The sequence below is a fragment of the Schistocerca americana genome, chromosome 3 (genome assembly GCF_021461395.2).
Source record: "Schistocerca americana isolate TAMUIC-IGC-003095 chromosome 3, iqSchAmer2.1, whole genome shotgun sequence".
Taxonomy (NCBI): Eukaryota; Metazoa; Arthropoda; class Insecta; order Orthoptera; family Acrididae; genus Schistocerca; species Schistocerca americana.
Window position 1 is genome coordinate 331,367,651 of NC_060121.1, and position 21,183 is coordinate 331,388,833.

The 21,183-nt window shown below is 36.8% G+C and overlaps 1 protein-coding gene across 1 annotated transcript in view; it reads right to left on the reverse strand.

Moving 5' to 3' along the window:
• Nucleotides 1-21,183, reverse strand: part of LOC124606066 — a gene marked incomplete at its 5' end in the record, with an annotated part of 619,082 nt that overhangs the window by 16,530 nt on the left and 581,369 nt on the right. The window contains 2 exons of the mRNA XM_047138029.1: nt 8,194-8,251; nt 19,641-19,746. Of these exons, the coding sequence (XP_046993985.1) occupies nt 8,194-8,251; nt 19,641-19,746 (164 nt within the window). The remainder of the gene's footprint in view (nt 1-8,193; nt 8,252-19,640; nt 19,747-21,183) is intronic.

Sequence of the window (21,183 nt, forward strand, 5' to 3'; positions counted from 1 at the left end):
AAGGAACAGAAGTGGTCTCAGAATTTTAAACCAACAATGGAATGGTACCAAACAATGTTATTTGTGGTTGGCACACTTCTAAGCTATCTTGTTCATGAGTGGACTTCACTTCCTGAGGATTCTTCCAGTGAATTTCTGTGTGGCAATCTGAGTTTCCTAAAATTAGTTTTGTGTGTATTCTTCGCAAATGCATACTTTCAGCTATTTCTTGAATGTGGCTGTTTCCCGTGGTTGGCAATTGTGTAAACACATAATATTGAATAATCTTCTACAGGTCTTCCTACATTTCCCAAGAATTTTTTGGTGTCGCTACTTGTCTATCTACAACAGCATCATCCACAAACCACCACACGGAGCTTCTGATGTTGTCCACTAGATCAATGATATATATTGCGAAAGTAATGACTCAGAAACTTGAAGCTACTTACACATCTAAAGACTCCCCATCATTAAGAAAGATATGCAGTGTTTTGATTCCTGGGAACCCTTCAATCCACTCACATAGCTGATCTGATAACACTTATTCTTTGTTCACAAGGTGTAAGTGTGGAACTGCATCAAATGCCTAGTCACAGTTCTTAGGCAATACTTTCCTGACGTGATTTTCTGATATTCTCACTGTCTTTATGTGCCAACCATCACTCTTCTGCTGGTGAGAGGATGCTTGTCTTTTCCATTTCAAATAAGTTACATTTATTTCACTATGAAGAACTCCCAAGGCTTCTGTGTGCTTCCGACAGGTTATTTTCAACTTTAACAAATCTCCTCTTTGTAAGCGGAACATTTGCTATTGTCTTTGGTGTCCTTTGCAAAAATATATTTCTCCATGATAAAATGAGGATTAATTTATTGTTTGTACTGTACCTTTCCAAAGCTCCTGCAAGTGCGCACCAGCTACAATGCAATGTGGCCTTTCAAAATGTTTTGTATGGCTTTTGTGCTTCTAGCACATCGGGAGTCAGAATTATAAGGTACTGAATAAATTACTGGAACCACTCTTCAACAGACGATACTTAGGAAAAAATACTGTTGGAGACTGGAAGAAAAATCAAGCAGAAATTGGAAAATGGTGTGCTTCTCAAGTTAGTGGAAGTGGAATCAAGGCAAGGAAGACAACATCAAAAGGCAAGCATGTAGAAGGTGAGGAAGCTTTATTTTTATGGCATGAACTTTTAAGAGAAAAAGGTTTGTCAATTACTGAACCCATATTCCAGGAGAAAGCACTGCAAAGAGAAAATTCAGAATTTACTGCCAGTAATGGATGATTAGATCAGTGGAGAAAATTATTTGGTATTTGCCAGATTACCATTAGTGCAGAGGCTTTATCTGCTAACAAAGAGGCTGTGCTTTTGTTCAAAGACTATCTTTCAAAGTTAAATGTCTAGGAGTGAATTTCTGGCGAACTGTTGTACTACTATGATGCGAGTGGTTTAAATTACAAGATGCTTCCTACAAAAACACTTTAAGATGTCTTTGCATCCAGATAAAAGAAAGTACGAAATGAGTTACCATATTAGCTTGCAGTAAAGCAACTTGCAACCACAAGCTTAGGCTTACATTAATAGTGAAGTCACAGAAACTAGAGCTTTCAAAAACCTGAAAAATAAAATCGCTGCCACTATGTTACACTCATCAGGAGAAAGCATGGATGAATTCAGAAATGTTCACAAACCTGGTTCCAAAATGAATTTGTAGATAAAAAGACAATGGCTAATAGAAGTCCTTGGGTAATAGAAGAAATAATGAATTTAATTGATGAAAGAAGAAAATATAAACATGCAGTAAATGATGCAGGCAAAAAGGAACATAAACGTCTCAAAAATTAGATCGACAGGAAGTGCAAAATGGCTAAGCAGGGATGGCTAGAGGACAAATGTAAGGATGTAGAGGCACATGCCACTAGGGGTAAGATAGATACAGCCTACAGGAAAATTAAAGAGAATTTTGGAGAAAAGAGAACCACTTGCATGAATATCAAGAGCTCAGATGGAAACCCAATTCTAAGTAAAGAAGGGAAAGCAGAAAGATGGAAGGGGTATATAGTGGGTCCATACAAGGGTGATGTACTTGAGAACAATATTATAGAAATGGAACAGGATGTAGATGAAGATGAAATAGGAGATATGATACTGCGTGAAGATTTTGATGGAGCACTGAAATACTTAAGTCAAAACAAGGCCCTGGCAGTAGACAACATTCCATTAGAACTGCTGACAGCGTTGGGAGAGCCAGTCCTGACAAAACTCTACCATCTGGTGAGCAAAATGTATGAGACAGGCAAAATACCCTCAGACTTCAAGAAGAATGTAATAATTCCAATCCCAAAACAGCAGGTGTTGACAGATGTGAAAATTACCGAACTATCAGTTTAATAAGTCACGGCTGCAAAAGACTAATGCAAATTCTTTACAGACGAATGGAAGAACTGGTAGAAGCCAACCTCAGCGAAGATCAGTTTGGATTCTGTAGAAACATTGGAACACGTGAGGCAATACTGACCCTACGACTTATCTTAGAAACTAGATTAAGAAAAGGCAAACCTATGTTACTAGCATTTTTAGACTTAGAGAAAACTTTTGACAATGTTGACTGGAATACTCTCTTTCAAATTCTGAAGGTAGCAGGGGTCAAATACAGGGAGTGAAAGGCTATTTACAATTTGTACAGAAACCAGATGGCAGTTATAAGAGTCGAGGGGCTTGAAAGGGAAGCAATGGTTGGGAAGGGAGTGAGACAGGGTTGTAGCCTCTCCCCGATGTGATTCAATCTGTATATTGAGCAAGCAGTAAAGGAAACAAAAGAAAAATTTGGAGTAAGTATTAAAATCCATGGAGAAGAAATAAAAACTTTGAGGTTCACCGTTGACAATGTAATTCTGTCAGAGACAGCAAAGGACTTGGAAGAGTAGTTGAACAGAAAGGACAGTGTCTTGAAAGGAGGATATAAGATGAACATCAACGAACACGAGGATAATGGAATGTAGTCGAATTAAGTCTGGTGATGCTGAGGGAATTAGATTAGGAAATGAGACACAAAGTAGTAAAAGAGTTTTGTTATTTGGGGAGCAAAATAACTGATGATGGTCAAAGTAGGGAGGATATAAAATGTAGACCAGCAGTGGCAAGGGAAGCGTTTCTGAAGAAGAGAAATTTGTCAACATCGAGTATAGATTTAAGTGGCAGGAAGTCATTTCTGAAAGTATTTGTATGGAGTGTAGCCATGTATGGAAGTGAAACATGGACGATAAATAGTTTGGACAAGAAGAGAATAGAAGCGTTTGAAATGTGGTGCTACAGAAGAATGCTAAAGATTAGATGGGTAGAAAACATAACTAATGAGGAGGTATTGAATAGAATTGGGGAAAAGAGGAGCTTGTGGCACAACTTGAGTAGAAGAAGAGATCGGTTGGTAGGACATGTTCTGAGGCATCAAGGGATCACCAATTTAGTATTGGAGGGCAGCGTGGAGGGTAAAAATCGTAGAGGAAGACCAAGAGATGAATACACTAAGCAGAGTCAGAAGGATGTAGGCTGCAGTACATACTGGGAGATGAAGCAGCTTGCACAGGATAGAGTTGCATGGGAGGCTGCATCGAACCAGTCTCTGGACTGAAGACCACCACAACAACAACAACAACAACAACAACAGCAGAGAAATATTTGAAAGGCAACAATTTACCAAGCAAAGCTCTGTTGCTTCTCAACATCCCACCTTCACAACCCGCCGGCGACAAACTTGAGGATGTAGATAGCAAAGCATTATTTTTAACAACAAATGTGATTACTCTTTGTTAGCCGATAGACCAGGACACACTTTAAATGCTAGAGAAGATGTATCACCACCGTCTTCTTAGTTAATTGATGTCAGTGACTGAAAATAATGAAGACTGTGTAACTATTCTGAAGAGAATTGACTTGCTATATGCCACAAGATGGTTGGCCAAAACACAAGAAGAAAAACTGAATGTGTCACTTGCAAGGTCTTCAAAAATTCTTTTATGCTACTAAGGTGGACATTTTAACTTTGAATCCATGTGTGAAACGGAAACTAAACAAGGAAATGATGATATAGATTTTTTGCTCAAAAATGTCTCGGGCAGTGAGGATATTGATTCAAAGGGAGCCACAGAGTGGACAGCACATGATGAAGTTCATAAAATGACAAAGCAATATTGTGGAAATAGTGGCAAAGGGGAAAATTATACAAGAGGAGGAAACAAGAATAGATGAAAGGAGAAATCTTATCTGACATTCAGAATTGTTCAAGATGACTGTGGCGATGATGAAGTACATTAATGAGCAAGGGGTAGGCGAGGAAACCAGAGACTGTGGTCATGTGTATGTGAGTTGCATTTGCAGTGTGTGTGTGTGTGTGTGTGTGTGTGTGTGTGTGTGTGTGTGTGTGTGTTTTGTCCAATTCTGATGAAGGTCTCTTTGGTTGAATGCTTGCTTGTTTCACAGTCTTTTTGTTGAACCTATCTTCAACTCAGAATCTCCACTGAATGGTGAGTAACTATCTATCCTTTCCATAATACTGTCAGATTCCCCTCACCTGTGTAATGTAACAAAATATTATTGTATTTTCTGTCTATTGCAGTCAACTGCTGATTCAAGTTTGACAAAATATTAACAATAAAAGTAAAATGATACCACTGTTATGTATAATAAAAAACTAAACCATCTTAATGTTGCTTGGTTAATATACTAATAATAGCATATTCTTAGAGAATTGTTTACCCTCTCCAATGAAAGAAAATTGACCAAATCAATCACGGGTAAATGTAATGTAACATTTCTAATTCAGAATTATTATTTCTACTTCCCTTTCTTTTTCTCAAACTGTGTTTGTATCTTTGAAAGATGGAAGAGTTTTAAAGCCAATGACACCTTTTATTATGCATGGTTTAATGATATGAGTTGGTTAACATTCTCAAATCATACTGTGATATTCTTCAGAAACTGCAAACAGGTTGATACATATGTTTGCACTGAGGGAAACAGTGAAGTTACAATAAAAATGTTAACTCGACAAAATAATTTTACTCTCTAAACATCAATAATAATGAATACTAATCAATATAACATCACACAATTTAATTTAAGAGTGGCAAATGGCAACTGAGCATATATACTTTTTTTAAAAATAAATGAATAAATAGAATTGAGAAAACTGAACCAAAATTTTCTTCCTTTGTAATGTTGATGATACTAATATCCATTAGCAAATGCCTAGTGTTCAGCAATGCTTAATCCTAACATTGATGTATCTGCTTTTTGTGGAATCAACACTAAAAATAAAATTGTGAGGATATTAACATCATCAAAATACAAGACACTACAGAATGTGGAAACATGCATCGCAAATACTTGATATGAAGCATACAACATAAGGAACTCAAGAAAATTGTTGGATGGAACAATCTTATGAGAGTTATTACTTACAGTTACAAAACTAAGTGCGCAATGACTATGTTGAGCAACATATCAAACTAATAGCTTATTTCTCTATTACTATTTAACTCAAAGGACTGTTGGAAAGCAAGCATGCTTATTAGTGACAGTATCTACAGATGTACATTTTGTAGCAACGGTTTTCCCATTACATGCAGCTTGAACATATCTTTCTTAACTCATTGACCTCTCTGATATTCAGCAGGTGCGATGATGTCCGATTGAATATAGTTTACTGTTATTTCATATATCTGCCAGTGGATACGCGATTATCACTTGACATGTTCTTTCATCACAATGAGAGTACTTTTTTATTTCAAACAGGAACTGGTGAACCGAAAAACTAACTGAGCCTACATTTTCATGAGGAAAGATGTCCAACAGATAAAATAAAGAAAGTGCCTCTGACTATAGAGGTTTGACCTCTACAGGATATTACAGTCACCAATGCCATACAAAATGTTGTAACACGTCACATTTATTGTTTTATATAAAATTTTTAATGAACCATTAGAGAATTTTTACATTTACTCACAAATTAACAACAAGTTTGAAACATATAAATTTAGTTTCAAATTCAGTACAACTGCAAACACAAAACAAATGTATTTTGTGAAACAATCTTGAGTTGAAGATACAACTGTGATGCACTATATCAAATTCAAAACCTATCTGATACACTCTACCACTATTTTCAAATATAACACCTATTTGTATAGATGTTTCACAGATATTTATTTCCCTTCTGGATGATACAACATATGTATGCAAACGGCTGTTTCTCATAAATGTTAAATTAAAGGCAATAACATAGGAAAAGACAGATTGCTACTTACCATAAAGAAGCAATGTCAAGCTGCAGACAGGCACTATTAAAAGACACTTACATAAAGCTTTTGGCCACAGCCTTAATCAGTAAAACACACACACACACACACACACACACACACACACACACACACACACACACACAAAAGCAAGCAAGTACACAAGCAAGCAAGTACACAAGCAAGCAAGCACACGTCCAGCCCAGGATGCTGGAGTAATTGGTTGTGTGCGCCTGAGGTGTGCTTGCTTGTCTGTGTGAATGGTGCATGTCTCTCTCTCTCACTGATGAAGTGTGTGGCTGAAAGCTTTATATAAGGGTTTTTTTTTAGCTGAGCCTGTCTGCAACATGATGCGTCTTCTTTACAGCAAGAAGCAATCTGTCTTTTACTACATTTTTGACATTCCTACCTGGAGTTTCCATTGTTTAAATTAAGGAAATGGTTTCACTCAAAGACTTTAGATTTTTTGCTGAGAAGACTTATACCAGGGCACAGCAGTATGCAGTAATAATTTGAGAAGGACAAATACTGCTGTTTGAAGAACATCCAGAAACATGCTATTTATAACAAATATTTATTAATGTTCACAATCAAGGACAGCTCACACGACAGCACTAAAATATGCAGGGACACAATGTGGAAATGCCTAGCATTAACAAACACAGAATGACATAATGGTTGTAAAAACAAACAAGACAATGAATCACTGCACATCATAACTACAAACATCAGGCTGGATAGTTGTTCACTGTTACACAACTTGGTGAAATCCGCTTTCAGAACATGTAAACTATGAAGAATTTATAGCAAAATGATTGTGAGAAGAAAGTTCTGTCAACAGCTGAGCATTCTGAATGAAGCACAGCAAACAAATGTGAAGAAAAGTTTGACAGTAGAGAAAACTCTCACAGCTATATAAAAATATTTCTACAGAAGCAAGTGACCATTCTGAAACAGTACACTTCTAAAACTGGACAGTTATTGCATAAAGGTGATACAAAGGATATATGGGTTGAACACTGTCCACATAATTAATTATATTTAGGCCCACGCATATTGTATTAGCCCAAATAATTTCAGTTCTGCTTAATAACATTTTCCAGAATTGGGTCACATTGGGAGCCGTCAATGAACACTGTGAAAGTTAGGGTTAAATTCATGTTACAGTATCGATCAGTACACCAGTAATGAGATGCTGTAAATCAAAGGTAGTATCAAATGCCTACAATACGCTGGAGTAAATATACTGTGTGGCCTAGTTCAAAAACTTAACTGTTGTTACCATGCACATCTGATACATAACAGGAACAAATATTTTTTGGATCATCATCCTGCTGGTAGTAATATTACATTGTGAATCTCATTTGTATGGGACTATACTATAATCATAAAACATAATTCCCATTCATCTGTTTTATTTATTTATTTTTTTAAGGAAGATATTACACTGAATGTAAATGTCCTCTTAGCATTTGGTTTCCTCATTCTCTTTTACAGATTACTTTCTCTGCTGTTCTAATAGTATATCCTCTTCTTACATAAAACATGTTTTGATCTTAATTTTCTTTTTTATTAATATTTTATTTTCAACTGAATGGATCTTATCTTGTATTAATTACTTATTTTGCCAGCAGGTGTCTCTTGATAGCAACTGAATTTTATTATTTCTTTTGAGTAAGGCCCACTGTTTGGTATACTGATTACGAGGAACAGCAAACTATGTCATCCCTACTTCACAAGTTTCTTTGCCAGAGATCAGAAAGTATCCACTGACTTCTGTCACTAATAGTTTTTAGTGTCTTGTTTTCACTCTCACTTCGAATTTTTCACTGTGAATATCATAGAGGTCACAAATTAACCTATGCAAAAAATGAATATAAAATAAAAGCAAAAAACAGTATATATAAAGTTAGTACCTAGAGATTTTTTTGTTAATCGCAAGTATCTTGCGGGTCCAAGAGAAGAAGCAACCACCTGTTATTCATAAGAAACAGGCAGACATTTAGATAAGGAGTTCATCAATTCTGAAAACTGACACAACTGGTAATTTACAAATTATTACTTCCTTTTAACAACATCTTGGCTATAATGTTATGAATGAGGGGTGATAATGGTAGCATATATTACAGAAGAATTGTGATCTAGCACAAGAGTAATGGCATGAAAATTTGTAATATGATAACTAAAAGAGTTTAAAGTGTCATCGCAGTAAAAGGTGGCCGACACAGTTACCTATGATACTACTTATTTAGGTTATGTCACTAAGTACTTACTGGGCATGTCACATGTCACAAGTTACACAGTATAACAAGATAAATCAAGATAAGCACAAATTTGGGGATACTTTAATCTACTTCACAATGAAGGCAGTTATGTTAATAGATACTGAGTTACAAATTAAACACCTTGCACTAATTTCATGCAGGATAAATGCAGAGGCATGTATAGGAAGAACTTCATGAACTGCTTTACAATGTATAATTATATGAAAAAGCTGTAAAAATCTAGAATAAATCCAGAAGAAAAGACTGGCTGATCAGAGGCACCAGAGCACTGTAAAAAATTTGAAAACAAAGCACCCAGACACGCTGACTTAACTGCCACTAAGCAGTACATTCACTGACATTAGGTACGATACACATGTTCACTAGTATTGTTTTGAAAATAGCTTCTTCAGAGCTTCCATTCCAACTTCTTACATAAATGAAACTGGGTGATCCTCTGTACTTTTGGCAATATCAAAGCAGACTTAATCCCACAAAAAGCTAGGGTCTGAAACACAGTCCCTAGACATTTACAGCAGAGAAGTATTGTACAAACTAGAGGTGTGACTGAGCACATAGATAAAATACACATGGTAAAATTTAACCAAATGATTTCCTAGTAAGCATGAAATGCAATAATGGTACAATAACTATAGCTTTGGACTGGATACTCATTCTTTTCTTATCATCTTCATGCCTCCTAATGTAAGTTTCTACATTATGTTCAATCTGCTCACGTGTGTTAACAATACACACTACTGTATAAGCTCGCAACACTTAATACCTATACAACACTTGCTGCAAGTGATACAGTAAAGTGATATCAAAAGAATGCAGAAGAGTTGATTAAATGTAAAGATGAATTTTAATACACAAGAAATGCTGTTACGAGCATAGCTTTGCACTTAGAGCAGATGTTAACACTGCTAAAATTTACCTTGAATTATATTTTCTAAACTAATATATATCTGCTGTTTGCTAACATGTTGAATGAGAAGAAAAACGTTTATAAAGGTTCTGAGCACAGTTTGGCAGTAATACAATTTCAAAATTTGAAATTTACAGCTGTGTACTGCTGTTTCACATAATAAATCAAAATACATTTCCATAACCAACAAAAATTTCTGAAGAAACAGAAAATCATTAAACTACACACAAAATCTCTGCCAGGAATAAACCTCTCCACTCATCACCTTGCTGATACATTATTACAAAAGGCAGCAATTCACTGCCAACCAACCTGTAGCACTGCAAGCTCAGTACTGAATATTTATAGCATCAACTGTACACATCCCTGTCTTGTCACCTATGGAAAAACCTTTTGGAAACTCCCCAAAAAAGATATCAACATATAGGAGTATGTGCAAAAAAAAGTGAAACATATTTAACTTGACTGCCAACATAAATGATGAAACACAAAACTGGCATAAAGAATCAAAAGTTTACATTCTATCAGACAACCCAAGAAAAAACGATGCCCCCTTAAACAGGTTGTTCCCATGATGCCCCACATCACACAGGGGCACCTCGGCCTTCTTCTTATACTACGGCAGGAAGAACCACAGACGGGCACTTGAGCTGCAACAGCCTGCTTTAAACTACACTGTTTTTAAGTAAAAATTTGTCTAAAAAGTCATATTTTTGTGTGATCACCTTTCATATAGGGATCACATACAATCATTTTTGGGAAAAATGTATGAGGGTATTCCCAAAAGTAAGAGTTGCAATGTGCTGGGGTCACAGTGAATCTTCATGCAACTGTTTGTCACATTGCTTTACCTAAATAGTTTCAATTTAGGCAGGTGGCATGTCAGTCCCATAGTCTGTATAATAATATAGTATACTGCACAACAAAGTTAAAATACAAATTCTCAATATTACACCCTTCTGCCATGAGAAGAGACTTCATACGAGACATGGCACTCAACATATTGCAGCGCCATGTATAACTGTTGGCACTGGCACTCATTCCCATCGCTTGCATAATTATGGGTAATGTCAAATTTTATTCCATTTTGTAACTCAGTTAATTCATTTTGTATTCTCGTACACTACAAATTTAATTTGTATTGTCATAAGAAAGTTACTGTCATGAATCAAAAAGTAGCAGCTGTGAGACATATCAAAGTTCATCTTCTTACAATCTTTCGCCGGTGTGACAAGCATAATAGTGGTCAGTTTGGGAAATATGGTACTGGTGAGAATGTAATTTTAATATACCAGTAAAAAGTGGTCCAGGTGTTTTACATAGCAGTAATAACAAAAATACAAAATTTAGTTTTTTCTGAGTTAGCAGCATTTTGAAAACAAATGCCAACATTTCAATAAAAAATGCTGAGAAAGATACCTACAATTACACTTGTAAGGATATCAATGAAAATTTTTTAAAAATATAACTAACATGGATAGATTAAAAAATCTACTCACAAAGCAGTGGGAGGAGAAAACACACATGAAAGATATTGAAATTTGCAAGCTTTCAGACAGTGGATCTTCCTCCTGGTATAAGAGCTGAATAGGAAAGAGGGGTGAAGGGAAAGGATTGGTGAGATTTAGGAAATAGGGAGAGTTCAGAAACATCACCCAGGACCTCATGTCAGGGGATAAGGACAGACTGATTGTTGGGGGATTGCACCAGATGATATTTGAAAACCTGAAAGCTTAAAGGTGAAAGATTGGACAACATGCAGCACAGACATTACTGACAAAATGTCCATGCACAAGTTATTAAGAGTGGAAAATCCAAAGAGATTCTGGTTGTATGTGAAGTATGTTAGCGGCAAGAAACAATCAATGCCTTCTCTGCGCAATAGCAATGGAAGTACTATCAAAGACAGTGCTGCCAAAGCAGAGTTACTACACACAGCCTTCCGAACTGCCTTCACAAAAAAATACGAAGTACATATTCCAGCATTCGAATCGAGAACAGCTGCCAACATGAGTAACGTAGAAGTAAATATCATCGGAGTAGTGAAGCAACTTAAATCACTTAATAAAAGCAAGTCTTCTGGTCCAGACTGTATACCAATTAGGTTCCTTTCGGAGTATGGTGATGCATTAGCTCCATACTTAGCTATCATATACAACCGTTCGCTCAACGAAAGATCTGTACCCAAAGATGGGTAAGTTTCACAGGTCACACAAATATTCAAGAAAGGTAGTAGTAGTAATCAACTCAATTACAGGCTCATATCATTAACATCAATATGCAGCAGGATTTTGGAACATATACTGTGTTCGAACATTATGAATTACCTTGAAGAAAACGGTCTATTGACACACAGTCAAAATGGGTTTAGAAAACATCGTTCTTGTGAAACACAACTAACTTTTAATTCACATGAAGTGTTGAGTGCTATTGACAAGGGATTTCAGATCGATTCCGTATTTATGGATTTCCAGAAGGCTTTTGACACTGTACCGCACAAGTGGCTTGTAGTGAAATTGCATGCTTATGGAGTATCATCTCAGTTATGTGACTGGATTTGTGATTTCCTGTCAGAGGGGTCACCGTTCGTAGTAACTGATGGAAAGTTATCGAGTGAAACATAAGTGATTTCTGGTGTTCCCCAAGGTAGTGTTATAGGCCCTTTGCTGTTCCTTATCTATATAAACGATTTGAGAGACAATCTGAGTAGCCATCTTAGGTTGTTTGCAGATGACGCTGTCATTTGTCAGCTAATAAAGTCATCAGAAGATCAAAACAAACCGCAAAACGATTTAGAAAAGTTATCTGAATGGTGTGAAATGTGGCAGTTGACCCTAAATAACGAAAAATGTGAGGTCATCCACATGAGTGCTAAAAGGAATTCGTTAAACTTTGGTTACACGATAAATCAGTCTAATCTAAAAGCCATAAATTCAACTAAATACCTAGGTACTGTATTACAATTACGAACAACTTAAATTGGAAGAAGGAACGCACAGAAAATGTTGTGGGGAAGGCTAACCAAAGACTGCGTTTTATTGGCAGGACACTTAGAAAATGTAACAGATCTACTAAGGTGACTGCTTACACTACACTTGTCCGTCCTTCTTTTAGAATACTGCTGCATGGTGTGGAATCCTTACCAGTTATAACTGACGGAGTACATCGAAAAAGTTCAAAGAAAGGCAGCACGTTTTGTATTATCGCAAAATAAGGGAGAGAGTATCACAGAAATGATACAGGATTTGGGCTGGGAATCATTGAAAGAAAGGCGTTTTTCGTTGCGACGGAATCTTCTCATGAAATTTTAATCACCAACTTTCTCCTACGAAAGTGAAAATATTTTGTTGACACCGACCTACATAGGGAGGAATGATCACCATGATAAAATAAGGGAAATCAGAGCTCGTACAGAAACATATAGGTGTTCATTCTTTCCGCGTGCTATACAGGATTGGAATAATAGAGAATTGTGAAGGTGGTTTGATGAACCCTCTGCTAGGCACTTAAAAGTGATTTGCAGACTGTCCATGTAGATGTAGATGTAGAAATTTAACCACACTGTATGTGTGTAGAGGTGGGGAGAGGGGGAGGAGGAGAGGGGACGACAGACAGGCCAGAAAATAAAAGGGAGTGAAGAAAGGAATAGTTACTGAGAAGAAGTGCCAGGACCAAAGAAATAAATGTAAATTGAGGGGGTGGGTGGTGAGAACCAAGGACATGTTATAGTGCCAGCTTCCAAATTACAATACATTTAAATTTTCCTGTCACGGGTTAGTGAGCAGATTTTTTTATCTATCCAGTTACATTATGAGGATATCAGTTATTCCTCTCATATGATGCTGAGTTCCTTATTTTACGCTGGCCAATGGCATCAGCCACCTTTTGTGGACTGATGACATCAAGCACTATCTAGAATGATGGTTTGTAGAGCTTGCAGGCCATATGGGAAAAAGTAGATAAGGGTATAATAATTGTCATTACTAGAAGGGCATTCTGTTAGCAAAAAGGTGAATGGCCTTTCAGATCATGATCCACAAATTTTAACTCTAAAAGATTTTTGTGCTGCAACACATGTTAAATATAGTTATCAACAGTTTAGGAAAGCTGACCCAGTTGCTGTAGAGACCTTTGTAAACCTTATCAAGGAACAAGAGTGGCAAGATGTTTATTGCGCTGATACAGTAGATGATAAATATAATGCTTTTCTCAAGACTTTTCTCGTGCTCTTTGAAAGTTGCTTTCCGTTAGAACGTTCAAAACAGGGTACTAGCACAAACAGGCAGCCTGGGTGGCTGACTAGAGGGATAAGAATATCTTGTAGAACAAAGAGGCAATTATATCAAAACGTTAGAAACAGGCAAAATCTAAATGGAGCAGCCCATTACAAACAGTATTGTAAGGTGCCTAAAAATGTTATTAGGAAGGCAGAAAGTATGTGGTATGCAGATAGAATAGATAAGTCTCAGGATAAAATTAAAACCATATGTCTGCTTGTGTCTGTATATGTGTGGATGGACATGTGTGTGTGTGCGCGCACGAGTGTATACCGGTCCTTTTTTCCCCCTAAGGTAAGTCTTTCCGCTCCCGGGATTGGAATGACTCCTTACCCTCTCCCTTAAAACCCACATCCGTTTATCTTTCCCTCTCCTTCCCTCTTTCCTGATGAGGCAACAGTTTGTTGCGAAAGCTTGAATTTTGTGTGTATGTTTGTGTTTGTTTGTGTGTCTATCGACCTGCCAGCGCTTTCGTTTGGTAAGTCACATCATCTTTGTTTTTAGATATATTTTTCCCACGTGGAATGTTTCCCTCTATTATATTAAAACCATACAGTCAGTCGTTAAGGAAGTGGCTGGTCTGCAGAGACAGGTCGAGGATATAGAATCAGTGCGTAGTGGGAATGTCCGTGTTACTGGTAAGTCGCGTATATGTACAGTATTTAATAATCACTTTCTGAATATAGTAGGTGAACTAAATAGAAACCTAGTCCCAACAGGGAATCACATAGCACTCTTAGAAAAAAGTGTTCCGAGACTGTTATCTGAAATGCTCCTCCATGATACTGACAAGAGGGAGATTGAGTTAATAATTAAATCAATAAAGACCAAGAACTCTCATGGATATAACAGGGCATCTAGCAGAATACTGAAGTATTGTTCTATGTACGTTAGCCCAGTACTTGGCCATATCTGTAACTTTTCCTTTAGGAGTGGTCGGTTTCCTGACCGATTAAATTACTCGGTAGTGAAGCCACTTTATAAAAAGGGAGACAAGGATAATGTTGACAATTTTAGACCTATTTCTATGCCATCGGTGTTTGCTAAAGTTATCGAGAAGGTTGTATATACAAGGTTACTGGAGCATTTAAATTCACATAATTTGCTGTCAAATGTACAGTTTGGTTTTAGAAATTGTTTAACAACTGAAAATGCTATATTCTCTTTTCTCTGTGAGGTTTTGGACGGATTAAATAAAAGGTTGCGAACACTAGGTGTTTTCTTTGATTTAACGAAGGCTTTTGACTGTGTTGACCACAAAATATTACTGCAGAAGTTGGACCATTATGGAGTGAGGGGAGTAGCTTACAATTGGTTCGCCTCTTACTTTAAGAACAGAAAGCAGAAGGTAATTCTCGGCAATATTGAGAGTGGTAGGTGTTCAGCCCCAATGGGGCACTGTTAAGTGGGTCATTCCCCAAGGGTCGGTGCTGGGGCCACTGCTGTTTCTTATTTATATAAATGATATGCCTTCTAGTATTACAGGTGATTCAAAAATATTTCTGTTTGCTGATGACGCCAGCTTGGTAGTGAAGTATCTTGTGTGTAATATTGAAACAGTATCAAATAATGTAGTTCATGAAATAAGTTCGTGGCCTGTGGAAAATAATTTGATGCTAAATCACAGTAAGACTCAGTTTTTACAGTTTCTAACTCACAATTCAACAAGAACCGATATTTTGATCAGACAGAATGGGCATATTATAAGCGAGACGGAACAGTTCAAGTTCCTAGACGTTCAGATAGATAGTAAGCTGCTGTGGAAAGCCCATGTCCAGGATCTTGTTCAGAAACTAAATGCTGCTTTATTTACGATTAGAACAGTATCTGAAATAAGTGACAGTTCAACATGAAAAGTAGTCTACTTCGCATATTTTCATACACTTACGTCGTATGGTATTATTTTTTTGGTGTAATTCTTCTGATTCAAAAAGGGTATTTTTGGCTCAAAAACGGGCTGTTCGAGCTATATGTGGTGTAAGTTCGAGAACCTCTTGTTGACCTCTATACATTAGTCTGGGAATTCTGACATTGCCCTCACAGTATATATTTTCTTTAATGTCGTTTGTTGTTAGCAATATTAGCCTATTCCCAAGAGTTAGCAGCTTTCACTCAGTTAATACTAGGCAGAAATCAAATCTGCATGTGGAATGCACTTCCTTGACTCTTGTGCAGAAAGCAGTGCAGTATTCTGCTGCATCCATTTTCAATGACCTACCACAATAACTCAAAAATCTTAGCAGTAGCCCAAACTCTTTTAAGTCTAAACTGAAGAGTTTGCTCATGGCTCACTCCTCCTATTCTGTCGAGGAGCTCCTGGAAGAGCTAAAAAATTAAGCAAATTCCAGTGTTACATTGTTGAAATTCCATGTATTGACTCGTTCCATGACCATGGAGACTTCTGCTTAATTTGGTCCCACGGAACAATAAATAAATAGTCAAATGACAGACATAGAAGTTATTGGACAGGACATGTTACACAGAGAGGCACTTACCATCCTGGACAACTACTGAGTTCTTACTTATCTTGCAAAAATGAGAATAATAGTGCCTCAATGCTCAATTACGACAAAAGTATTCTGAAATGTACTTTTATCAACATTATCGAAGTAAATGTAACAGAAAGCTAAAGACAAAATAACACTACCGTCTGATGCCTAAAATTTTTATGGATTTTTAGTTTCATTAATTAAATGGAAGTGCACGCTGGGTATTTGCAGAGTTATAACACTTGCTTTGCATTGCATTAGATTTGTAGACACACCCAATTTGTAAATTCATAGTGCTACAGGAAATCAATTCATATCGATATTTTTTTTAATGACAGCTCTTGAGAATTTTCCTACAATTCCAGAGAAATGCTTGTTTGTACTTCAGTTGCTTGCAAAATCCATTCTTCATGTGTAGACACCACCATTTGTACGTTTGACATTTTTCACTACTTAATTTCGTGTATTTGTCTCCAGACATGGTGCCTTCAAAATTCATCTTCGCACCTATCAGTAAAGTAGGAGACATTTTTCTTCCTCCAATTCCCCACTCCAGGCCCAGAGACACAAATTTGCATTCACATTCAAAGTTCTGATAACACAGTTAATAAAAAAAAGGGGGAGGTGGCAAATTGCTCTCTTTAGTGGAATCTTTAATCTCAGTGAAAACCAATATATGCAAGATGTTTAACTTCACAAATAAAACAACAGAAGTTACAATCGTTCCAACAAAATCCAATTAATCCATGTTCATGTTCACATAATACTGAAAACAGCATTCAATAAACCTATTTTTTATTGTAATTTGTTAACAGTTACTGCTTCAACTTTGAATGTGAGTGCAACTTTGTGTCTATGGGGTAGGGGTGGGGAACTGGAGGAATAAAAATGTCTTGTACCTTACTGATAGCTATGAAGATGAAATTCTGAAGGCACTGTGTCTGTGGATGAATATAAGAAATTAAGTTGTGTAAAATGTGAAATATACAAATGGCAATGTATACAAAAGAAGAATGGACTGCTAAACCACCAACCTAATCCCATGAAAAAAATGAACTATTCTGGCAATGCTTCTTTCTTTAATAAAAAAGGGATCTGATTTCCGTCCGTGCTTTTCGATGAAAGTAATGTTGCACAATTATCAATACTTTCCAAGTGATGAATAGTCCAGTTTTGCTGTTGCCCAGTAAATAAAGATGTGTACTGTGTAATACTGTGAACAGTCATTCCATCCTCATCATCAGATGTCTGTTCATCTGATTTATGTCTTAATCTAATGGTTTCATACTTTGTATAATGCCAACATTCTCCCTGTCAAATGGTTACATAGTGGAAGTGATGTTTAGCTTCAAAGATTGGGCTCAGAAAGTAAATGCAACAACCCATCTGGCTCACAAATGGTGGAAGCCAACAGGCTAGTAAAAATATCATAAAAATGCACTACCTATTGCTCTTTTCCTTATAAGTGAGAATAGTGCTTGATAATTTATGTTAAATTGTTCAGCCAGTTTTCCACTAGATAAATAAGAATATCAAGCAAAGAATTCAGCCACAGAAGAGAAAGTGATATCTGGACATTCAATCATCTGATGACTGGCATGAAATATTTTAAATTGATTATAGTACACTAAAACAGATAAATGTATGTGGCTTATATAACCATTACATAAGTGTATAACCAGGAATGAACAGAGCCAACAGCATGTATCAATCTGTATTTTATTCTAGACCTAACTAGATTTCAGCTTCAGTGTAACCATCTTCAGTGCGTCTAGCAGCGAGTCCTATTGGTGCAGAAAGGTTACATCACACATGGTGTTAAAACAATCAATGAATTAAGCCTGGTGTGTGTGTGTGTGTGTGTGTGTGTGTGTGTGTGTGTGTGTGTGTGTGAGAGAGAGAGAGAGAGAGAGAGAGAGAGAGAGAGAGAGAGAGAGATCAATAACATTTAATAATTATTAACTGGAATACATCCAGCAAATAACTGAGGATGTAGGTTACAACTACTATTCTGAGATACTCAGATTTGAAGTTGCTCACTGAACCACGATCACAGTTATGACTGCACCGTTTTCAAGTTACAGGTAAATGTCTTAATGTCTGTACTTCAGCGCCAAGGTCAGACATCCCAATGTCATTTTACAATGTTTTTGTGCAAAATGTATATCTGTGTATAGTATGCGACTGTGTAAAACTGCATCACACAATATGAAATTTTAAGAACTGTTATAAGGTTACATTCTCAATGGGATCACAGAGCACATTCCACGCAAATGATTATTAACTGTTATCACATGAAGAATGGACAGCTGATATGCCAAGATTAATTACAGTTTGTTGATCAATATGATAGGCCTTCTCCTCCCCCTACCCCCCTGCCCCACATTCTCTTTCTTTTATTTTCTTCCATTCATTACGATGAAGAGGAGAAAGAAATGTTGATCTTAGTTTATATCAATATTTCATTAAAAAAGATATACTTGTGTTTATGTGACATGTGCTCAACAAATTTACTGCCTGTGTGAGGAAATTAAAATATTGCATTCTCTGAGAATATGTTTAAAATCTTGCTCTTTTTCTAATGAAAAGTACTCATATTCACATGTACAACTCCACAGGCACCCAAACACAACTATCATGGCAGCATCAACATTACTGAGAGCAGTTGCTGGGTGGGTTGACGAGGGGAGGGTGTAGGGAAAGGAAGACAAGGCAAGAAATGGGTAGTACAAGGCAGGAGTGTGGGGGAGGGGGAGGGGGGGGGGCGGGAGAGAAGGAGGGGAGAGGGAGAGAGAGAGTTACCATGCCATGGCAAGTGAGGAATAGTTTAGTGATGGGAGAAGGCAGTACGTGGTCTGGACACGGAAGGAGTGGTGTGAACAATGACAGAGAATGGGAAAGATAGCTGATAAATAGCATGGCTGCTTTCACATTTGACCCTGCCTTTTGTAAGTGTGAAATTCGTGTGACTGGGCTGCAAAAGCCAGACTGCATGCACATATCAGCGAACAAGGCTACTATGGTACTTAAACATAATCCAATGATAGTACAATATGAGTAAATAAACTTGAATATAACAATTGTATATTATTAATGCCTGCAAATGGAAGCAGTGACTTCAATATTCAGAATTTAATTATGAACAAACACAAAACAAACAAATATTGGATAAAACCTGCATCCAATCTGATATTTTCATAGAAAGCTCACCAATATATACCATTTCGTTATTTAATTTTCTACATGCTGCAAGAATATATAATTGCTCCTTCTGTTTTGATGCCTTGTTGCAAACAGTAAGTCTTAAACCATATTTGATTCATTTTAGAAACATCACAATTACATTACATTCATGAAGAAAATATGTCTTTTCTTTTTTGAAACCCAACAACGACAACAACTTACCATCATCAGATATGTCACTTGCAGTGGGATGTTCAGTCAAGTGAGTTTCATGTAACGAATCCAGAGATCCACAACGAAGAGATGTAAGGGGCTGAGATAGCTCCACCTGCAGCAGAAACGATGAGTTGCTACCCAGAAAGTTGAGTACTTCACATGTATTATGTTACAAATTACCCATATCATTCCAAATGCATCATATACATTTTTTGACACATTTCCAGGAATACAGAATACTTCTTATCAAAGTTTATGTGCAAAACACAGATGGATACATATGAAAAAAGATTTAACTGAACAACAAGTGAATGAGTTATGATAAGGAATACCTGTACCAAAAGCCACAAATCTATAAATAAAAAACTTGAAATTCTCATTTTAAAATATATTTCAGGCTGCTCTTAAAAATCTCACTGCAGCACATCCAATTTTAGATTACAGGCATTGTGCTGCACCTTTTCAGCTTAAACTCACAAACAATAACTACCTATTTTTGATATTGGTAGAGGAAATACAAGAACTTTTAAGAGAAATGTTCATATGGTATGCAAAGTGGAGTAACCACCTTTGAACATTTTTCACAGAGAGAAGCAAACAACAAATAAAATATGATCAACCCAATAATTACCCTGCATGAAATTCACTAGTTTGCAAATAGATACAAGGTGAGGCAGAATGAGTGATTTTGAGAAGTGCATGAATTGTGCTAGGTCATTGGGACATAGGTGGGCATATCTGTTTGCCACATTACACATCCATTACTGTTTGGCAGCTAACAACCAAGCAATTGGTTCCCAGGAACCAAATGCACGGTGTAAAAGAATTTTGTAAAAACTATAATCCTTGTGAACCTATGCATGACGCTTCCTGTAACTATTTAACATTCATCACTGTTTACTGATTCTGTCTACATGAGTAATTAAAACATGGATTCAGAACTTTTGAAGAGCTTTCAAGTTCAAGAAAGATACTTGGAAAACTAAAAACTGTGCACATACTTTCAAACAGAGTGTAAAAAAGAGAGGGAAATGTTGACAGTAACTTAGCATATATTTGTAGACTTGCAGTCTTAGTAAGCATCAACATTTTTAATGTCATATCTCATGAACCATGGGTCTTGCCATTTGTGAGGTGGTTTGCGTGCCTCAGTGATACATATAGCCATACCACAGGTGCAACCACAACAGAAGATGTGTTGAGAGGCCAGGCAAACATGCGGTTCCTGAAGAGGGACAGTGGCCTTTTCAGTAACTGCAGGTGCAACAGTCTGCATGACTGAATGATCTGGCCTTGTAACATCAACACAAACTGCTTTGCTGTGTTAGTACTACAAATGGCTGAAAACAAGGGGAAACTAAAGCCATAATTTTTTTCAAAGGCATGCAGCTCTACTGCACGGTCACATGATAATGATGTACTCTTGGGTAAATTATTCCGGAGGTAAAATACTACCCCATTGGATCTCCAGGTGGGGACTACTCAGGAGGATATCATTATGAGTAGAAGCAAAACTGCTATACTATGAACTGGAGTGTGGAATGCAAAA